The 18,335-nt window shown below is 29.5% G+C and overlaps 1 protein-coding gene across 2 annotated transcripts in view; it reads right to left on the reverse strand.

Annotated features, from left to right (window-relative positions):
• Nucleotides 1-11,435: 11,435 nt before the first annotated feature.
• Nucleotides 11,436-18,335, reverse strand: part of LOC117177024 (DDB1- and CUL4-associated factor 11) — a 44,965-nt gene continuing 38,065 nt past the window's right edge. For both annotated transcript variants that reach the window (XM_033367481.1, XM_033367480.1), the window contains exon 10: nucleotides 11,436-12,376. In XM_033367481.1, coding sequence (XP_033223372.1) covers nucleotides 12,215-12,376 — 162 coding nt within the window. In that variant the 3' untranslated portion in view covers nucleotides 11,436-12,214. The remainder of the gene's footprint in view (nucleotides 12,377-18,335) is intronic.

Genomic DNA, 18,335 nt, shown 5'->3' on the forward strand with positions numbered 1-18,335 from the left:
CTTGATAAGTCCATGTCTCGCTACCGTATAGTACAGTCGGTACAAATATAGAATTATGTATTGCCATTTTAGCTTTATTTGATATATTTTTACTTCTGATGATTAAAAACATTGTTTATGCATTATATTTCAAATAAGCTAAAGGACCACGCATATTTCTTAGGGAAAAGTGGTTTCGGTTAATTTGGTAGAATTTGCTATATGTTTTGTATCTCAGCGTTCTGAGCAAATGTCTCCATGGTCGCAAAGTCCAAAAGCTCCCGGGTTCCGAGACAAGGTCTGTTGAAGTCGCAGTAGCACCGGGTATTATAGCTCTGCTTGCTCGGCTATTGACTCTACTTGGAAAAGCGGTTTCGGTTAATTCGGCTGAATTTATTATATGCTGCATAGCTCGGCATCTCGAGCAAATGTCTCTGTGGGCGCAAAGCCCAAAACCTCCAGGGTTCCGAGATAAGGCCCACTGAAGTATCACCGGGTATTAGCTCTCTTAAAAATTAAGGTTGATTGCAAAATTCTTGATCTAAGACTTGCTGCTCAAATCAAATACAAGGAATATTTGCAACCTTGGCATCAAGTTCAAGGTCAAAGGAACATCTTAAGGTCAAGTCCGTTTTTTTAACAGGGACAAGATAGATAAAATGTTAAGATCAGTTCAAGGCCAAAAGCTTATTTGGAGTGGAATTTCTTATTTCCAGCTACGGAGTTAATTAGTTTTTAACTATTTTGTTGACCTTGACGTCAAGGTCAAAGGAACATCTCAAAGTCAAATTGGTTTTATTTAACAGCAACGCCTTTTAACGACGCCGCAAATGAAAAGAGCGTCGAATTCTACATTCTAATTGAAGTTTAACCGTAAATTCAAGTCAATAGTAAATAGTTAGGGTGACTATAACCTTGTTGAATTTCAGAAACATGTTTTTATTACTCTGAAATACATCAAAACGGCTGGCCGTTGCCGCTTGCATTAGCATTACCCAGAGTTGACCACGCGGAGGTTGCAAAGTCGGACTTAAACTCCTTAGTCATCGTCATTCTGTCAGTCTTTGTAGTTATAAAGTTAATTAGTATTTTTCTTGATTTCGGATCGCGAAGTTGTGAAAAGTTTTACATTTTTTTGTTTTTCAGTCTACTGCAGAGGCAATTTTGCGATTATTAAGATATAACGTAGTGACAATTAAGTCCTTTCTAGTATATTTTTTCCATTCAACAAATCTCTACTCTTCACCGAGGAACCACAAGATACTCGCGACATCAGCACAACAACCCAAAGTTCAGATCCATCCACTCAGCGCCGTCACAAAGGCAAATTATAAAGTGGAATACGCTATATTTTTTTTGCTTTTTTTTGCTAATTTTATGCTAAAAAAAATTCTTTGCTCTTTAAACTTCGGAGAAAAGGTTGGCGGCGCTAGCAGGACGTCCACTCAGCGCCACCACCCACGAAAACTCACTAAAAATTATTATAATGCGATAAACGATAAGTGGAGATTTTTTGCTTTTTTTGCTCTATGATTACACATATTACGTTTCCCAAAAAACTGCCCCTAAGTCTTACACAACTACCCCCTGTGATAAAAAATATTTTAAAATGGGAAAACTACCTTTAACAATGTAAACATGATTTAGGGCTTCAAATTAATCACATGACACTTGAAAATTTTGCCCCCTTTATAATTTCCCAAAAACTACCCTCCACATGAAAGTATGCAGCAGATCATTTATATGTATGAAAAAAGTTTTAAAAATAATCAAACTTAGAAAAAATTGTTAGTTGATATTTTTTTCTCTTTTTTTGGTCTCCGATAATATATAATACGTTACCCAAAAACTACTCCTAAGTCACACATACCCTTCCCTCGTCATCAAAAACGTTTTAAACGTTGGAAAACTACTTTGAACAATGAAAAAATGATTTAGAACTCCAAATTGATTACATGGCACTTCAAAATTTCCCCCTCTTCATAATTTTCCCGAAAAACTACCCGTCCATGTGAACGTATACAGCGGAACATATATATGTATGAAAAAAGCATTAAAAATAATCAAACTTAGAAGAAACTGTTAGTTGATATTTTTTCGCTCTTTTTTTGCTCTCTGATAATACATAATACGTTCCTCAAAAACTACCCCTAAGTCATGCATACTCACCCCTCGTGATCAAAAACGTTTTAAAAGTTACAAAAACCACCTTGAACAATATATAAATGATTTAGGACTCAAAATTAATAAAATGAAACTTGCAAATTTGCCTCTCATTATAATATTCCCAAAAATACCCTTCCACGTGAACGTATGAAACATATATATATATATAACACAGATACATATATATGTTCTGCTGCATAGATTCACGTGGAAGGGTAGTTTTTCGTGAAAGTATGAAGAGGGGGAAATTTGAAGTGCTATGTAATTAATTTGGAGTTCTAAATCATTTTTGTATTATTCCAAGTGGTTTTCCAACTTTTAAAACGTTTTTGATGACAAGGGGAGGGTATGTATGACTAAGGGGTAGATTTTGGGTAACGTATTATATATTATCGGCGAGCAAAAATAGAGAAAAAAAATATCAACTAACAGTTTCTTCTAAGTTTGATTATTTTTAATACTTTTTTCATACATATAAATGTCCTGCTGCATACGTTCACGTGGAAGGGTAGTTTTTGGGGAAATTATAAAGAGGACGAAATTTCCAAGTGTCATGTGATTAATTTGAAGCCCTAAATCATGTTTACATTGTTAAAGGTAGTTTTTCCCTTTTGAAATATTTTTTATCACAGGGTGTAGTTGTGTAAGACTTAGGGGTAGTTTTGTGGGAAACGTAATATATGTAATCATAGGTAAAAAAAAGCAAAAAAATCTCCACTTATCGTTTATCGCATCGTAATCATTTTTAGTGAGTTTTCGTAGGTGGCGCCGCTGAGTGGACGTCCTGCTAGTACCGCCACCCTTTTCTCCGAAGTTTAAAGAGCAAACAAACTTAATAATATCCTAATATATCTTCGTCTCTGTGACCCTATTGATCGCTTTCAACTTTTCTACTCGAAAAGTTATCCATAACTGATAGCGAGTAGCATTTCTGAATCAAAAGTAGATTCTGATCCTAAACATATGAAGGAGCTAACTCAAGTTGGTATGACCTGATGGTCAATAGACGTAAATATTGAAGATCTAATCTAGGAAACTCAGGAACGTCTTCCTGTCTCTAACGTTCCTACGTGGTGGTGCTGAGATATTAAGGAATAGGTTCATAAAGAAAGTATTTATAGTTGCGCTAAAACGAAATAACCAAACTACTATATTTTGTTGTACAAACGTCTAATTATTTATTGAGCTACTTCAAAAGAGTGTTTCTCTTGGTTCCAGGATCCAAGAAGATCGAGGGGGTTTAATAGGTATAATACGATTACAAGTAAAAAAAATCGATGCCGCCACCGTACCAGTATGAACCGCTCACGTGACCAGGTCAAACTTGATTGAAGGGGAAAAGTTTATAGAAAATAGTTAAAAACTAATTAACTCCGTAGCTAGAAATAATACATTCCTGTCGAAATAAGCTTCTGACATTAAACTAACCATAACATTTGATCTCAAGATTATGGTCAAGCTCATATTCGGATTTGGAATTCTACGCTCTTTTCATTTATAGCGTCGTAAAGGGAGATCCCTGTTAAAAAAAAACGATTTGACCTTGAGATGTTGCTTTGATCTTGAACTTGATGTCAAGTTCACAGATACCCCTTGTATTTGAGTTGAACAGCAAACCGGGAGGCATTGCAAGGGGTGAGTGACCCCTACAGTTGATTAATTGCTTCCCGCGGTGTACCTCACCGAGTTTCGTTTATTTTGTTAAATGCTGTTGTACTTTAAAAATAGTAAAGACCTATTTTTTGTATCTGTTAATTCGCTGACTTAAGGAATGAAAACTCTTCTTACAGTTGACGCCCAAAAACAGTTTTCTGTAATATCTCAAAAACAAATCGGAATTTTTTAACCAAACAAATTGCTAAATATTTGTTATGCCGTAGGTTTGTAACTTTTATTTTTTACACGGGTGAATGTAATTCTTTTCGCATTTTTGCCATACCGAAATTTTTAAATCAACTGAATTTCGCTGTAAATTGTACCGTTAAGAAAATTAAAAATTAAAGTTCACATGTTTCGGGATTTTTGAAAAAAATCATTGGAAAAGTTGATTTTACCCTACAGATAATTTAATGCTTTTAGAAACTTAAGCACAGCATAAGCTATATATCACATTTTTCGAACGCTTCGTTCGCCGAATATTTTACATTAAAAATAAAATAACATGAGCACCCTTTTTTTAGGTGGTTTAACAACCCCATGCAATTGTTCATTATTAGATTGTGAATAAAAACTGTTTTGATAATTATTTGACTTATTTTTATTTATTTTATTTTAGTTTATATTCATCCATTTAAGTAATGAAAAGCACCCATAAGTTCACCAATAAAAATGGTTTATAATAGTCTATAAAACTAGATTTTTTAAAGATTCAGTTTATTGTCGAAGTTTGAAACGGTGGTCGTAGGGGTTAAACCGTAGGCTTTGGACCCACTCCGTCGGCTTGTGGGCACGATTCCCGCCTCGCACTCTGGAAGATCCTCGACGGCCTATGCGGTGAGCACTAGCCTAGCAAGGCAGTTTTTTATCTCCGGAGAGTCGTGGGACTGGTACCTCTAGAAAAAAAGGTTCTCTAAGTACTTAAGGCTCTTGCTTTTGGTGGTTCGGAACCCACCTTAAACTGTAGGTCCCCTCCCACCACCAAGTAAGTGTGCGGCGGGTGTGTGAAGGAATAGAGAAGAAGGTACAAGAAACATGTAAACCCTTAGGGGTCATTCACAAAATACGTGATACGTTTAGGGGAGGGTGGGGGTCTGCCGAAGTATCATTCTCCATGTTAAGACCAATGGAGAAAGTATCACGGGGGGGGGGGGCAGAAGTTCCTGAAAAATTTATCACGTATTTTGTGAATGGTTCCTTAGGGGACACCTTAGAAGCTTTCATTCAAAAACTGCAGGGGTGGCACCCCCTGCACCCCTTGCAATACATTTTTTTAAACCCCAAAAAATTTCTAATTGAATTTGTAATTTTCTTAATAATAGTACAATATACAGTGAAATACAGTGACTTTTCTTCGATATCCCCACTACTGACAGACTAAGCATAGAATATGTATGCTATTTCTCGCCATGAAAATTTTGCTTCTGCCGTGTGGCCCCACTGCTATACGTTTTTTTTTTTTTTATTTCTCTGCGACTTCAAACAAATTTCTGGGCGAAGTGCATAAAAATTTGCAAACAAAATTTTCCAATGCATTTTTGGATCACCCTAGTACACACCCTGCCTGGATAAATTTTACTCAGATACATTTTCTCAATGATTAGGCTGCTATAACTTTTTACACAACATTGTATCTCGTTTTCAATCTTGTATAACTGATTTAATAATTTATTTATTCAAGAAATTCAGGGCCGCTTATGCCAATGTCGTGCTTTCACGATTCAGTTCGCCTGATTGAAGCAGTTAAAATCATCAGCAATCAAGGTTTGAGTACGATATTAAAATTATTTGTTTACATATTCAAACTAGAAGTTACATTTTTCATAAAGTTGATGTGAATGACCGATAGTAAAATAAATCTCTGAATGAGGTGTTGAAATTATATTTATAAGAATTATTAATAACATTGAAAACAACATTCCAGCGATTTCTAAAAAAAATAAGCAATGGCTTTTATTCTTGGAAATTGTTGGTAATTTTTCAAAAAATTATATTACATTTCAAATTTTCTTTATTAATTTGAAAAACTTCTCAATTTCGAGGTGAAGTTCAAGTGTTTTGGTTGTTTTTTTCAAATATCCATGTATAGCACCCACAAATTTGTTTTAAATCCACACCAAAATTAACGCTAAAGTGAAAAAATGCCCTTCTACAATTCAGAAAAAATTAAAAGTTAAGATTTCCACTCTTTAACTTAATGAAAATAAAATTCCTATAAATACCAAGTTTCCCTCTCCCGATTCCGAAAAAATTTAAAACCAAAATGGACTCACTTCTAACTCAATAAAAATGTTTAAAATAAGTATGACCCTCTTTTAATTAAGAAAAAATGGATAACCAAAATATCGTTCCTTGCAACTCTATAAAATGCTTAAAAATATAAAAAATTCTCACTTTTAATTAAAAAAAAATTGCCAATCAATCATTCTTCCTGTAAACTTAATGCAAATTTTGCAAAAGTGGCCTTTTAGAATTCATAAAAAAATTCAAACTCAGTAAATATGATAAAAAAAAAAACGTCTTCTAATTGAAAAAATTAAGATATTGCCTCTCTTACAACTTTTAATTTTTCTTAAATTCTTCAAAATAAGTTTTTGCCCATAATATATTTTTTCTTAACTCTTTGAAAATGTGAGAAAGTTGACAAATTATAGCGTGGTAGCAAAATGTTAAGAATAGATTTATTTCTGATTATTGAGCAACCATTTAAAATTTAAATGTTCTCTTCTAATAATAATGTTCAGAAACATTCAGAAAAAAATTTTATGATGATGTAAAATTATTTATTTAGAAATTTTAATATAAAAAATTAATGGTGGAGAAAAATCATAAATTAAAAATGTTACGCAATCGGACAAAAATACCCCCCTCCCCCTTTTTAATTTTACGTAATATGTGAACACTCCCTACAGTTCGCTTTCTATGTATCAACTTTCTACATTTCCATAGGAAAAAATCTCACGAATTTTGTCGTTACTGAAAATATCTCTATAATCCAGTGGGCAGAAAATTTTACGACGTCTTTACGACATCGTTACGACATCTTTACGACATCCTATGCCTATGTCGTTTCGGTGTCTTTGAGATATCACAGACATCGTCAGATCATACGACTTATTTACGATATCGTAAAGACACCTTAACGACATGGACATAGGATGTCGTAAAGTTGTTGTAAAGATGTCGTAAAGACGTCGCCAAATTTTGTGCCCACTGGGAAGAAACATCCCACCTTTAATGCCTAAGAAAAACATAATTCCCAGTTTTCACCCAGGATTGAAAAACACGATAAAACTTTTCTCAAATATGATGTAAGAAAGCGTAATTTAGCATGAAAGAGTTTTGTAATAAACGATTTCGAAATTGGGTTAAACTGCAAAACTTCATTTGAATCAACAAGTTGGCTGCTAATGTACCTGACGCAGGCTGTTCAGATACGCCATAAAATGACGCTTATTTTTTTATTAAATAGGCGCGTTTGGTGATGCATGAAAGTCAATGTTTTCAAAAGCTGAATTTGCAATCCCTTGAATCGGAACAGAGAACGAGAAATGCGGAGTTAAAGTCGGGGCTTCGGGAAGCCCCACTGATTCCTAATCCGTTAAAAAAGTTATAATTAAGAGAACACGAACGGCCTTGTCTCGGGCTTCTCTCAAAAAGGTCACGGAATCGGATGCAACAAGTTATTATTGCGGTTAAAACCTACTTTTCTATGTCCCTTTATTTTAAAACCACGGTAAAACAGAGGTCTATACACATGTCTCAATCTCTGCTCAAGTATCATTTAAGTCCTTTAGCATAAGTAAATATACCGCCAGACGACTCCACTTCACTGGGGAATTGGCCGCATCCACCCTTATTAGAAGTATTCGCATTTGCATGGACGTTTGGTCAGGGGAGAGGAAAACTGCAGAAAACCATCTTCTCGAGTATAGCCCGTTTTTTCGCTAGTCAAGTTTGAAGGCAGACATTCGACTATGGCCATTGAAGGTATATAACCATCCTTGGCGAGAACATCCCGCTCGACATTTTAAAACGCAGCGAAGACGCAACCCGGTCGTACGCAGTCGTACGTAGCAGATGGTCACCTATCCGTGTGTTATCCGCGCTCGAAATGGCTTGATATCGGGAATCTTCCCAAATCGAGATTCATCTCGTAGCAAAACTACATTACCAATTTTTGGCTATTTTCGCCCCCCCCCCCCCCCATCACTTACAAAATGTAAATTAACCCAAAATTCTCTCAAAATAGAGGAAATACATTCTTTTAAATACAATATTGATTTCAATATGTCCATTGAACCAAATAGTTTAATTTTCAAAACAAAAAGATGAATTTTTATGATGTTAGTTGAGTTTTCAACAAAAAAATTCTTTTACAACAAAGAAAGATTTCAAATTTTCAGTTTAAAAAATTCGTTTTCAGCAAAAAGCGAATTTTCAAGCAGATGAATGCAACCAAAAAAGACAAATTTTCTCCAAAAAGTTGAATCGACAAAAATAAAAATTAATTTCCACCAAAAAAGTTGAATTTTCTACAAAAAAGGTTAATGTTTTAAAAAAATTGAACAAGAGTTTTTTACCTAAATTGCTGATTTTTGAAGTTGAAAAGACGATTTATCTACAAAGGATATAGAAGGGAGGGCTATTGAAGGGTTTAACTGTAATTAAATTTTCAGTCAAAAAATGAATTTTTAAATAAAATGATGGAATATTCAACTGGAATAGTATTTTCATTTTTAGTTGAAGAAAAAAATTATTTTTAAACCAAAAAGAAACAAATTTTCAATAAAATATTTAAATTTTGGGTAAAACAATTTCTTTCCATCAAAAAAATAAAATACAAGTTTTCAATCAAACAGCTCATTTTACAACCAAGTAAATGAATTTTAAATTAGAATGATGAATCTTTAATAAAAAAAATTAATTTCAATTAAAAGAGTTTATTTTTCAACCAAGTAATTTTATATATAACCTAAAAGATTAATTTCGAACTAAAATTATGAATATTTAACTGGAGTACTTGAATTTTAAACTGCATAGAAGAATTTTTAAACAATAAGATTAACTTTGTAAGAAAAAAATTTCTATAAAAAAAAATTTATTTCCCTGCTTTAGTAAAAAATTTCATCTTTCTTGGATGATAATCCATCTGCTTGTTTGAAATTTCAACAATTTTGTTGAAAAGTCATAATTATTGATTAAAAATTCTGCTGTTTGTTCAAAATTTAACAAGTTCTTAGATTTACTTTTTACTTCAATTTAATATTTTGGGGTTGAAAAGAGAACTGAAATCCTTTCTGGATCAAAATTCCACTTTTTGTTTGAAACTTAAACTATTTTGCAGAAAATTTATTTTTTGTTTACAATTTATATTTTTGTGTTGAAAAACGAACTGAAATATTTTCCGGATGAAAATTTAAATTAAAAAAATTGTCGCTTTTTATTAAAAATACTTTTTCCTTTAGTACAAATTTCATCTTCCTTGGATAAAAAGCCAACAATTTGGCAGAGAATTTAACTATTTTGTTAAAAAATCTTCGCTTTTGGTTGAAAAGATTTGTCTTTTTTATTGAAAATTCAATAATTACCGTAGAAACTTAATTTTTGTGAAAAATTCTTTCTTTGATGAAAATTCAATTAATTTGGTGAAAATTGGTTGTTATATAAAATAAATATTCATTAAATTTAAGAGAAATTTCCTATATTTTTTGGATAAAAATGCAACTGTAATTGGTTGAGAATTCAACAATTTTATTAAAAATTAGTCTTTTTGGATTGAAAAATCAACTTTTGTATCGTAGAAATTAGTTTTTTTGTCAAAAAATTCAGATTTTGAAAAGTCAACTGAAATATTTCGTGAATGAAAATTCAACTATTTTTGTTAAAATTTGTTGTTAACGAAAAATTTATTTCATCTAATTTAACAGAAATTTCATCTTTTTTGGATAAAAATGCAATTTTATTTGGTTAAAAATTCGACAATTTTATCAAAAATGCATGCTTTTTGTTTAAAAATTCGTCTTCTTGGGTTTGAAAATTCAATTTTTTTTTCGTAGAGAATTATTTTTTGTAAAAAAATTCAGAATTTGATCTCGAAAAGTCAACTGGAATCTTTCGTAAATGAAAATTAAACTATTTTTGTGAAAACTTGTTTTTTAAAAATAAAAATTAATCTTTTTTAAGAGAAATTTATTTTTTTTTTTGATAAAAATGCAACTATTTGTTTGAGAATGTAACCATTTTTTGAAAAATTCATCCTTTTTGTTTAAAAATTCTTCTTAGATAAAAAATTCAATTCTTGTTTCGTAGAAACTTATTTTTTGTTAAAAAATTCATATTTTGATATTGAAAAGTCATCAACTGTTTTGTGAAAATTTGTTGTTTATTTTTAAATAAAAATTCATCTGTTTTAATAGAAATTTAATCTTTTTTTCATAAAAATGCAACTGTATTTGGTTGATAACTCAACAATTTTCTTAAAGTCAGCCTTTTTGGTTAAAAATTCGTCTTTTTGGATTGAAAATAAAGTTTTTTTTCGTAGAAACTCATTTTTTGTTACAAAATTCATATTTTGATCTTGAAAATTCAACTAAAATCTTTTTTAACAGAAAATTCGACTATTTTTTTTTAAAATAATTTTTAAGTGAAGATCTATATTTCTAATTGAAAACTTATCTCTTTGGTTGAAAGTTGAATTTTTGTTGTTGAAATTTAATATTTTTTAAATCGAAAATTCAACTACTTGGGTAAAAATTAAACAACCTTCTTAAAAAATTGTTGTATAAAGTCTTATGTCTTTAGTTAAAAATGTAATTGTTTGATGGAAAGCCTTTTTTGGTTTGAAATTAACTTTTAACTGAAAATGTAACTTTAATATTTTTACGATTGATCTTTTTTAGTTGAAAATTCTCCTTTTTTATTAAAAAAATAATTTTATTTGTTTTAAATTAAATTGTTAATGGGTGAAGACGCATCAGTTTCGTGGAAAATTATTTGTTTGCTGAAAAGTCATATTTTTGTTTTGAAAATTCAATTTTTGTAGAGAAAATTTGTCTTTTGATTTGAAGGTTCAATAATTCAGGTAAACTTTTATCTCTTTCTAGAGTCAAAAATCTTTAAATGTTCAAAATTCGTCTTTTTGGTTTTAAAATTCTCTTTTGGTTGTATAAATTTCATCTTTTTTTCATTGAAATACAGGCTAAGACACTTTTTTCTTAGGAATTAATTTTTTTAGCCTAAAAATTAAAGTATTATGTTAAGAATTAAATGATTTTGTTGAAAATTTAACTATTTGGTTAAAAAGCTATCTTTTCTAGCGGAAAATACATTTTTTCTTTAAAATAAATTAATAGATTTGACAATTTTAAGTTTTTAGCTGAAATAATATTTTATTCCGTTTATAAAAGATTATATTTTAAAATGATTACAAGATTAAAATGGTGGCATTTAAATTTTAATGATAAAATGATAAAATCAATTAAGGAAAAATTAGGGAACTTTGAAAATGAAGTCCTTGAACAATTTCAGATTTCTTTTTTTTAATCTTTCTGCTTGCAGCAGGGCATCCTAATATTCACGCCGAATGCAACCAATCAGGAATTCAACAAAAATGATTGCGAAATTTTCGAGAATTTGTTTCCATCAATTTTATTAGATAGGATATTCCTTTTTTTCTTTTTTAAAGTATGTACAGTACTATGAACTCTTAAATAATTATGCATCGTTTATACAAATTATATGGAAATCGAGATTATTAAATGATGCTGTACTGCTTATAGACTATTCCTTGAAAATTTTCTTCCAAAATTTTTTTCTTTTTAACGCCCAAACGGCCTGAAAAAATTACAAACAAAAAAAAACAATATCCTACTGTGCAATATCATTAATAAAAATAAAATTTGCATGATCAAAGCGAGAGGAGCTTGAGAACCAAGAAGTTAAAAAACAAATATACAAAAAGCAATTATACTTCAAGGAAATTTTGTTTGCAGTGTAGGTACTTAATAAGTCAACAATAATATAATACAGAATGATACTTAAAACTTAAATCTTAGAAATTAGTTAAACCTAAAATAGAAAAGAAAACTCTGTTGAATACGTATAATTAAAAAGCACTATGTCTCGTTGAAATATCTCGAAACAGTGACAATCTAACGTTTATAACATGTCGTTTGTCCCTGACAATATTCTTCTTTAAACACACGATGACAAGCGGACTAATTAATTACTCATCATACCGATGGTAGAAAATTGTTTCGTAGCAAACGATAGAGGGAAGCCCGTGGTCAATAAAAAGGCTCCCATTTACAAAATTCGGGGGGCTTTTTCAAAGTTCTTGTTAACACTGAACAAAAGCACAGATAAGTCGGTTCAGTCTTGTGCACAGAAACCGAAATTGCTTCGGATTCTCTTAACAGGAGGTCGAATTCTTTGCCTTTTGTGCTGCTATACGTTGACTGCGTCGCAAAGTTCGAGGCTGAGAAGTTTCCGTGTCGCTGTCTTCTTCAGAATCGGGAACATCCAGGGAAACTGCTTTTCCCGCGTATCGCCACCTTCCTATTACTCCATCCCACTGAAATCATTCAGAAGAAACAAATTCCAAATCAGACTTTACAGCCCAACATCATTAGGGTAGCCACTAGTTTTTACATTTTCGTCTCCCGGTTTTCTCTCGGTTTTCTCCCGGTTCTCCCGATCAATATTCTTAATTTCTCCCGATTTATAAAAAAATTAACTTTCTTTGCGAAAACCACAGCTTTTTCATATATATTATCAATTGCGGAAGTCAATAAATATCAGTAAACGTTTTTCAATGAAAACGCGATCAATGAAATTTAAAAGAATGGAACACTAAAGCTAAACAATTTTCCACTTGAGTTAATAAAAACTGAGCTGCAAATGAAAGCACTAAAAGTGAAACTGTTAAATATTGAACTTTTAAAATTTAAATAAAAAAGTTTTTAATGACAAAATTTTTTATTCAAATGCTCAATAATTTACGCGTATAAAATTGAAGATAAACATTTTTCAATATATAAAAATATAAATCCACGTTATCATTTTCAATGCTCTAAATTAAAATTATGCCCACTGTTTAATGCGTACACTTTAACTAAATTTTTCGAAACATTGTAAATACTATAACTTAAATAGAAAACTGTGATTTAAACTTTTGAGGAATTATAGCCATAAATTGTAACTGCATTTTTTTAAATTTGATTTTAAAAAGCGCCTACGGCTTTGAAGATTACATCTTCAAAGTATTTGCAAATCTTGTTATTTGTAAATCTTGTTAAAATGTACTAAAAATAACGTTTTAAACTTATGGATCATTTAAAAAATCAAAAAAGCATATTTTTGAAAATGATCCAATATTTGGAACTTTTGTCTAATAAAAAAATTTTATGATAACAGTTGCGAAAAACATATATTTTACATCTAGTAGAAATTTGGATTGATATTTCTGAACCTATTAGAAAATTTTCAAAATGTTGAAAAGCATATCACCTTTTGAAGTTTTATCTAATTAAAAAATTTCATAAGGATAATTTTCAACTCTTTTTGACGCGTATCAGAAAATTTAACAAAAATTTCTAAAACTCAAAAAAATTTGTATTACAATTTTTAAAAAGGTTAAACTTTTTAATTTTTTGTCTGATCGAAAAATTTAACTGATATAGTTTCTAAATATATTTAATATCTAGTAATGAATTTAAATGAAATTTTCTAATCTTTTAGAAAAATATTTATTTTTCTGAACATTTTCAAAATGTTCAAAAGTATATAACTTTTCTAATTTTTGTCAAAATTAACAATTTTATTTGCATAATTTGCAAGTCTTCTATCCATCTATAAGAAACTTTGACAAAAAATTTCAATTTGAACATTTTTTTTCCCTTCAAATTTTGAAAATGCTCTAAATTTTTTAATTTTGGTTGGAAATATCTGCTTAACGTACTTAGCCTTCATTTTGGGAACATTAAGAAGTGTATCAAAGGCTGTCTTGATTGGACAAATCCTTCAAAAGTTAGCGTGGCTACAACATTCGGGTAACCATACATACAGACATACATACAGACAGACAGACAGAATGTCAGATAACGATAAAATTTTATGATTTTCGGGTTCTGTGAGTGCCGAAACGTAAAGATCCGTTAAAAACCAGAGATCGAAAATTTGGACGATTACATTACACTCTCATGAAAGAGAATGTAAAAAATCAATCAATGAATTTTAAAATGTTCAAAATGATATAATTTTAAGGAATTTTAAGCTAGAAACATCAAATATTGTAAAATTGAAAAAAATTTAACTGAACACTTCTTAAATTAGAAATTCAACGACTTTCTTTTTAAATAGTTTAAACATCCTTGGAAAACTTCCAAATTTTATTTCAAAATCTTGAGAAATCTAGAAGTTGTTTTAAATTTGTTTTAAATTTAAATTATTTTGGAAGTTTTTTCAGAACTTCTAAATATCTGTCAAAATGAAATTAATTTTTTCTACAATTTTCAGAAAATCCTGCAAATTTTAGAAAATTTCTTTACAATTTGGATGTATAAATAAAAATTGATCATGTGTTATTTTTAGGCAAAATTTCAGTAATTGTAAGAGATATGTCGAAGTTTTGAAAAGATTCAAACTTAATGTAAAACTTGAAATTATAGCCTCATATAAAACAAAATGTCGATTTTCGCAAATTTTAAACAAAAAATTATATTCTTTTCAAGAATTGTGAAAGGCTTCAAAAGAATACAAACATTTTCTTAAGATTTCTAGAAAAATTAAGAATAACTTTTCATTTTGAAAAATTATTTTAAGAGAATATTTAAAAAGTTTTTCAAAGATTCAAACCAAATTTTCAAAAAAGATTTTAGAAGATTTTAAGATAACTTTCTAAAATTTGCATGATAATTTTGTATCTTTTTAAAACTCTTAAATATCTCTTAAAATTACTCACATTTTTTCTAGCAATGTTTATTTGTAAATTATACATCAAAATTTAAAAATTTCACTCACAAATTAAGCCTTTTTCAAATACAAAAATTAAAATTGTAACGTTCAAAGTTTAAAGACTCTTTGAAATTTTAAAGATTCCAGGTTTTCTATGTCAAACAACTCAGTTAAAGATTCTTTACTTTTAAATATTTGGTTTCAATTTACTTGTCTTAAATAAAAATTCAAATATTCCTAAATTTTCAATAATTAGTCTTTTTTAATTAAAAATTTGTAATTCAATGTGTTAAAAATTGAATATTTTAGACTGAAACAATATTTTAAATTTAATAAAATCCTTTAATTATGAATATATTATTATGAATACTAAAGTACAGATAAATTAAAAAAATTTATTTATTTATTAAATAAAAATATTTTTTATCAAAAATTTTCAACATCAAAGGCTTTTATTTTTTATTTGTTCAAGTTTTTAAGAAAGCATTTTAAAATACTTTAAATTTAAAATGTAAGCTGAGAAATCACAATTTTAAATGGAAAAATTTAAAGTAACAAAGTTTCGAATTACGCATTGTAAGCTAAATAATATCATAATTGAAAAACATAAGAATTCAAATAATTATTTAAAAGCTGTTGAAATCGAACGTCAGCAGATTCTTCTTGCACAAGTTTGTAAAATTCCTGGTCAAAAAAAAAAATCACCATCATTTCCCGGTTTTTCCCGGTCAATTCCGCATCTCGTAAGGTGGTTCTGAGTTATCGTATAGTCAATAGAAATCGAGAAAATGGTAAAAAATAAAATAATATTTATTTGCAAAAATCGATTAGAAAACGACCATACCATTGTTCCTAAACTTTTCCAGAATTTTTATTTAACGGGATTAAGGCTTAGCCGTTAAAGAGTTGAACAAATGTTTTAATATAAGATTTTAAATATTTTAAAAACAATAATTAATAATTTCGAATTTCAAACGTCTGAAATTTAGAAAAAAATAGAACGATTTGGACAATTTATTAAGAAAAAGGAGTTGAATTTTATACTTTCTAAATCAATGAGCTGAAAATTAAACAATTTTAATTTGATTTGAAGAATCACGAAACTAGCATAATTTCATATTAAAATTTCAAAAATATGACAATTTTAAAACGTTAAAAATGGAGTATTTTACGATTAAAATTTGTAAAATAGGGTTGTTTCCAAAGTCAGATATCATTTTTCCAATAAATGGATCTTATAGAATATAAAATTTCAATGATAAAAACGCCCATAAAATATTTTTTACATATTGTTTACTATTTTTAATTTAATATTAAAATATGAATTTTCTATCACGATATCAATTGGAGAGCCCCTTTGACGTCAAAGGGGTCTGATTTTCCACCAATCACAGCTCACATGTCAGTTATTATTATTATTACACCATTAAGCCATTTCCCTTTCGGGGTAGGCGTGACTCACTCGGCAGGGGAAAGGAGTAGTGTGTGGATGGGATAGAGATTTTTCAGATTGATCCAGAATTCTCGTGTTTTTTAAGTAAATAAAACGTTGGTTCCGCAACACTGCTCCGACCCAGGTTGCTGATCAATCTCTCTAGTAATCACCCCAAGCGAAGAACCTCACGAAGTCGTTATGTAAGGTTCCCCACTTGGGTCCATGAGTGGCCAAGGTCTTTTGTTTCAGGCGTCATTCACTCTACTGACACTCTTTTTATTAACTATTTGCCGCCATACTTTCCTGTCCTGGCATACTTCTCTAGCTTCTTCAATGTCCATGCATTTTTTCATGCAGACTCTCGTGTTTCTGTGACCAAATATCTTTTTCTGTGCCGATGTTTTCTTTTGGTTATGTGCACATCGAAAATTAAAGTCGCGAAATATTGTTTAAAAATATTATGAAAATTGGAAAAATATTTAAAACCAAAACTTTTGTTTGAAGAATTCATTTAAAAAGTACTTAAATGTGACAGCAGACCGTGGCCTAACCTTTTTATCATGAGTTTCGCATCGTCGAGAGATTGATCAGCAACCTGGGTCGGAGCAGTGTTGCGGAACGAACGTGTTATTTACATAAATAGCACGAGAATTCTGGATCAATCTGAAAAATCTCTATCCCATCCACACACTACTCCTTTCCCCTGCCGAGTGAGTCACGCCTACCCCGAAAGGGAAATGGCTTAATGGTATAATAATAACATTGATAGATAATTATGAGAACCTCTGAGTCACGTGACACCAATTTGAACAAGTGTTTTACCGCCTTCAATTTTTAATAATTTTTTTCTGCTGAATGATAGAAAAGAAAAAAAATATTATAACACACCTTCGATTCAAATTAAAATTATTTTATCTAAAATTGCGAAAGAACCCTATATGGTCATTTACAATTCAGAGTAATTTTAATTGTATTCTTTATAATTAAAAGTGTTCAAAATTAAATAATTAAAGATTGAGAACTTTTAAATTTGAGTTATTTAAATTCCGGGCGATTAAAATTTGACAATTTAATATTAAAAACTAAATCGAATCTTTCAAAGGCAAAGCTTATAAGATTCTAGAATTTTGAATTGCCATTACATGATAAAAGTACAAGTTAACATTGAAACTGATTAGACAACTTTTTCTAAAGTCAAAAATAAATTGAATTTTTCTTTAAAAAACTTTTCGAAATAGATAGTAATTTTAAATGGGAAACTTTAAAAATAAAAAAATTTCTACTCCTGAACGTTGAAACTCAAACGAGCGCGAACTTCATTTAAGACTGAAACAAATTTTAGTCACCAAAAATTGTGATATAAAAACTTTTTTATACTATACCCCTTTAAAATTCCAATTATTAGAAGTAGATTTAAATCGCTTCAAAATTAATAATTTTTAAATTACTAATGCTACTTTCCAAAACTTTAACATTTCAATTCTAATTGCAAAATTAAAACCTATGAAAGGAAAAATTAAAAATTCAGAACTCTGAAATTGTAACCGCTTAAAATTACCGAAATTGTCCATTTAATGATGTATCAATTTCAGATAGTTTTATTTCATCGATTTTTATTTTAAATACAATTTATAATTTTTCTATTTCAAATTTTCCTTTAGGATTAATATTAATTCTAGAAAGTTTAAAATATAAAATATTTTTTCAATTTAAAATGACTTATTGGTTTAAATTTTCAACTAAAAATCGGACAATTTTAAGATTCGAAACTGCTTTATATTGACATATCAAATTATTAAATTCAAACTATTGAAAATATTAAAACCTAAACTAGGCATCCTATCAAAACGTGATTCATAACAAATTTGTAGCTATTTTTCGGGTAAACAATTTTTGTTTGGTCATTTTTTTTCGTAACTTGCGTCGTTTTACCACAAATTAAATTTTTTATTTTCAATCTTATTTTTGAGGAATAAAACAAAAACTACGCATCCTTTCCAGAAGTGATTATTAACAAATTTGTAAATCTTTTTTGGCAACACAATTTTTGATCATTCATCTTTTTTCGTGTCTTGCACAGTGTGACCACAAAATGGAATTTTTCATTTTTAATTATATTTCGTACGATCAAAATGTTAATTTT

Source organism: Belonocnema kinseyi, chromosome 7 (assembly GCF_010883055.1).
Source record: "Belonocnema kinseyi isolate 2016_QV_RU_SX_M_011 chromosome 7, B_treatae_v1, whole genome shotgun sequence".
Taxonomy (NCBI): domain Eukaryota; kingdom Metazoa; phylum Arthropoda; class Insecta; order Hymenoptera; family Cynipidae; genus Belonocnema; species Belonocnema kinseyi.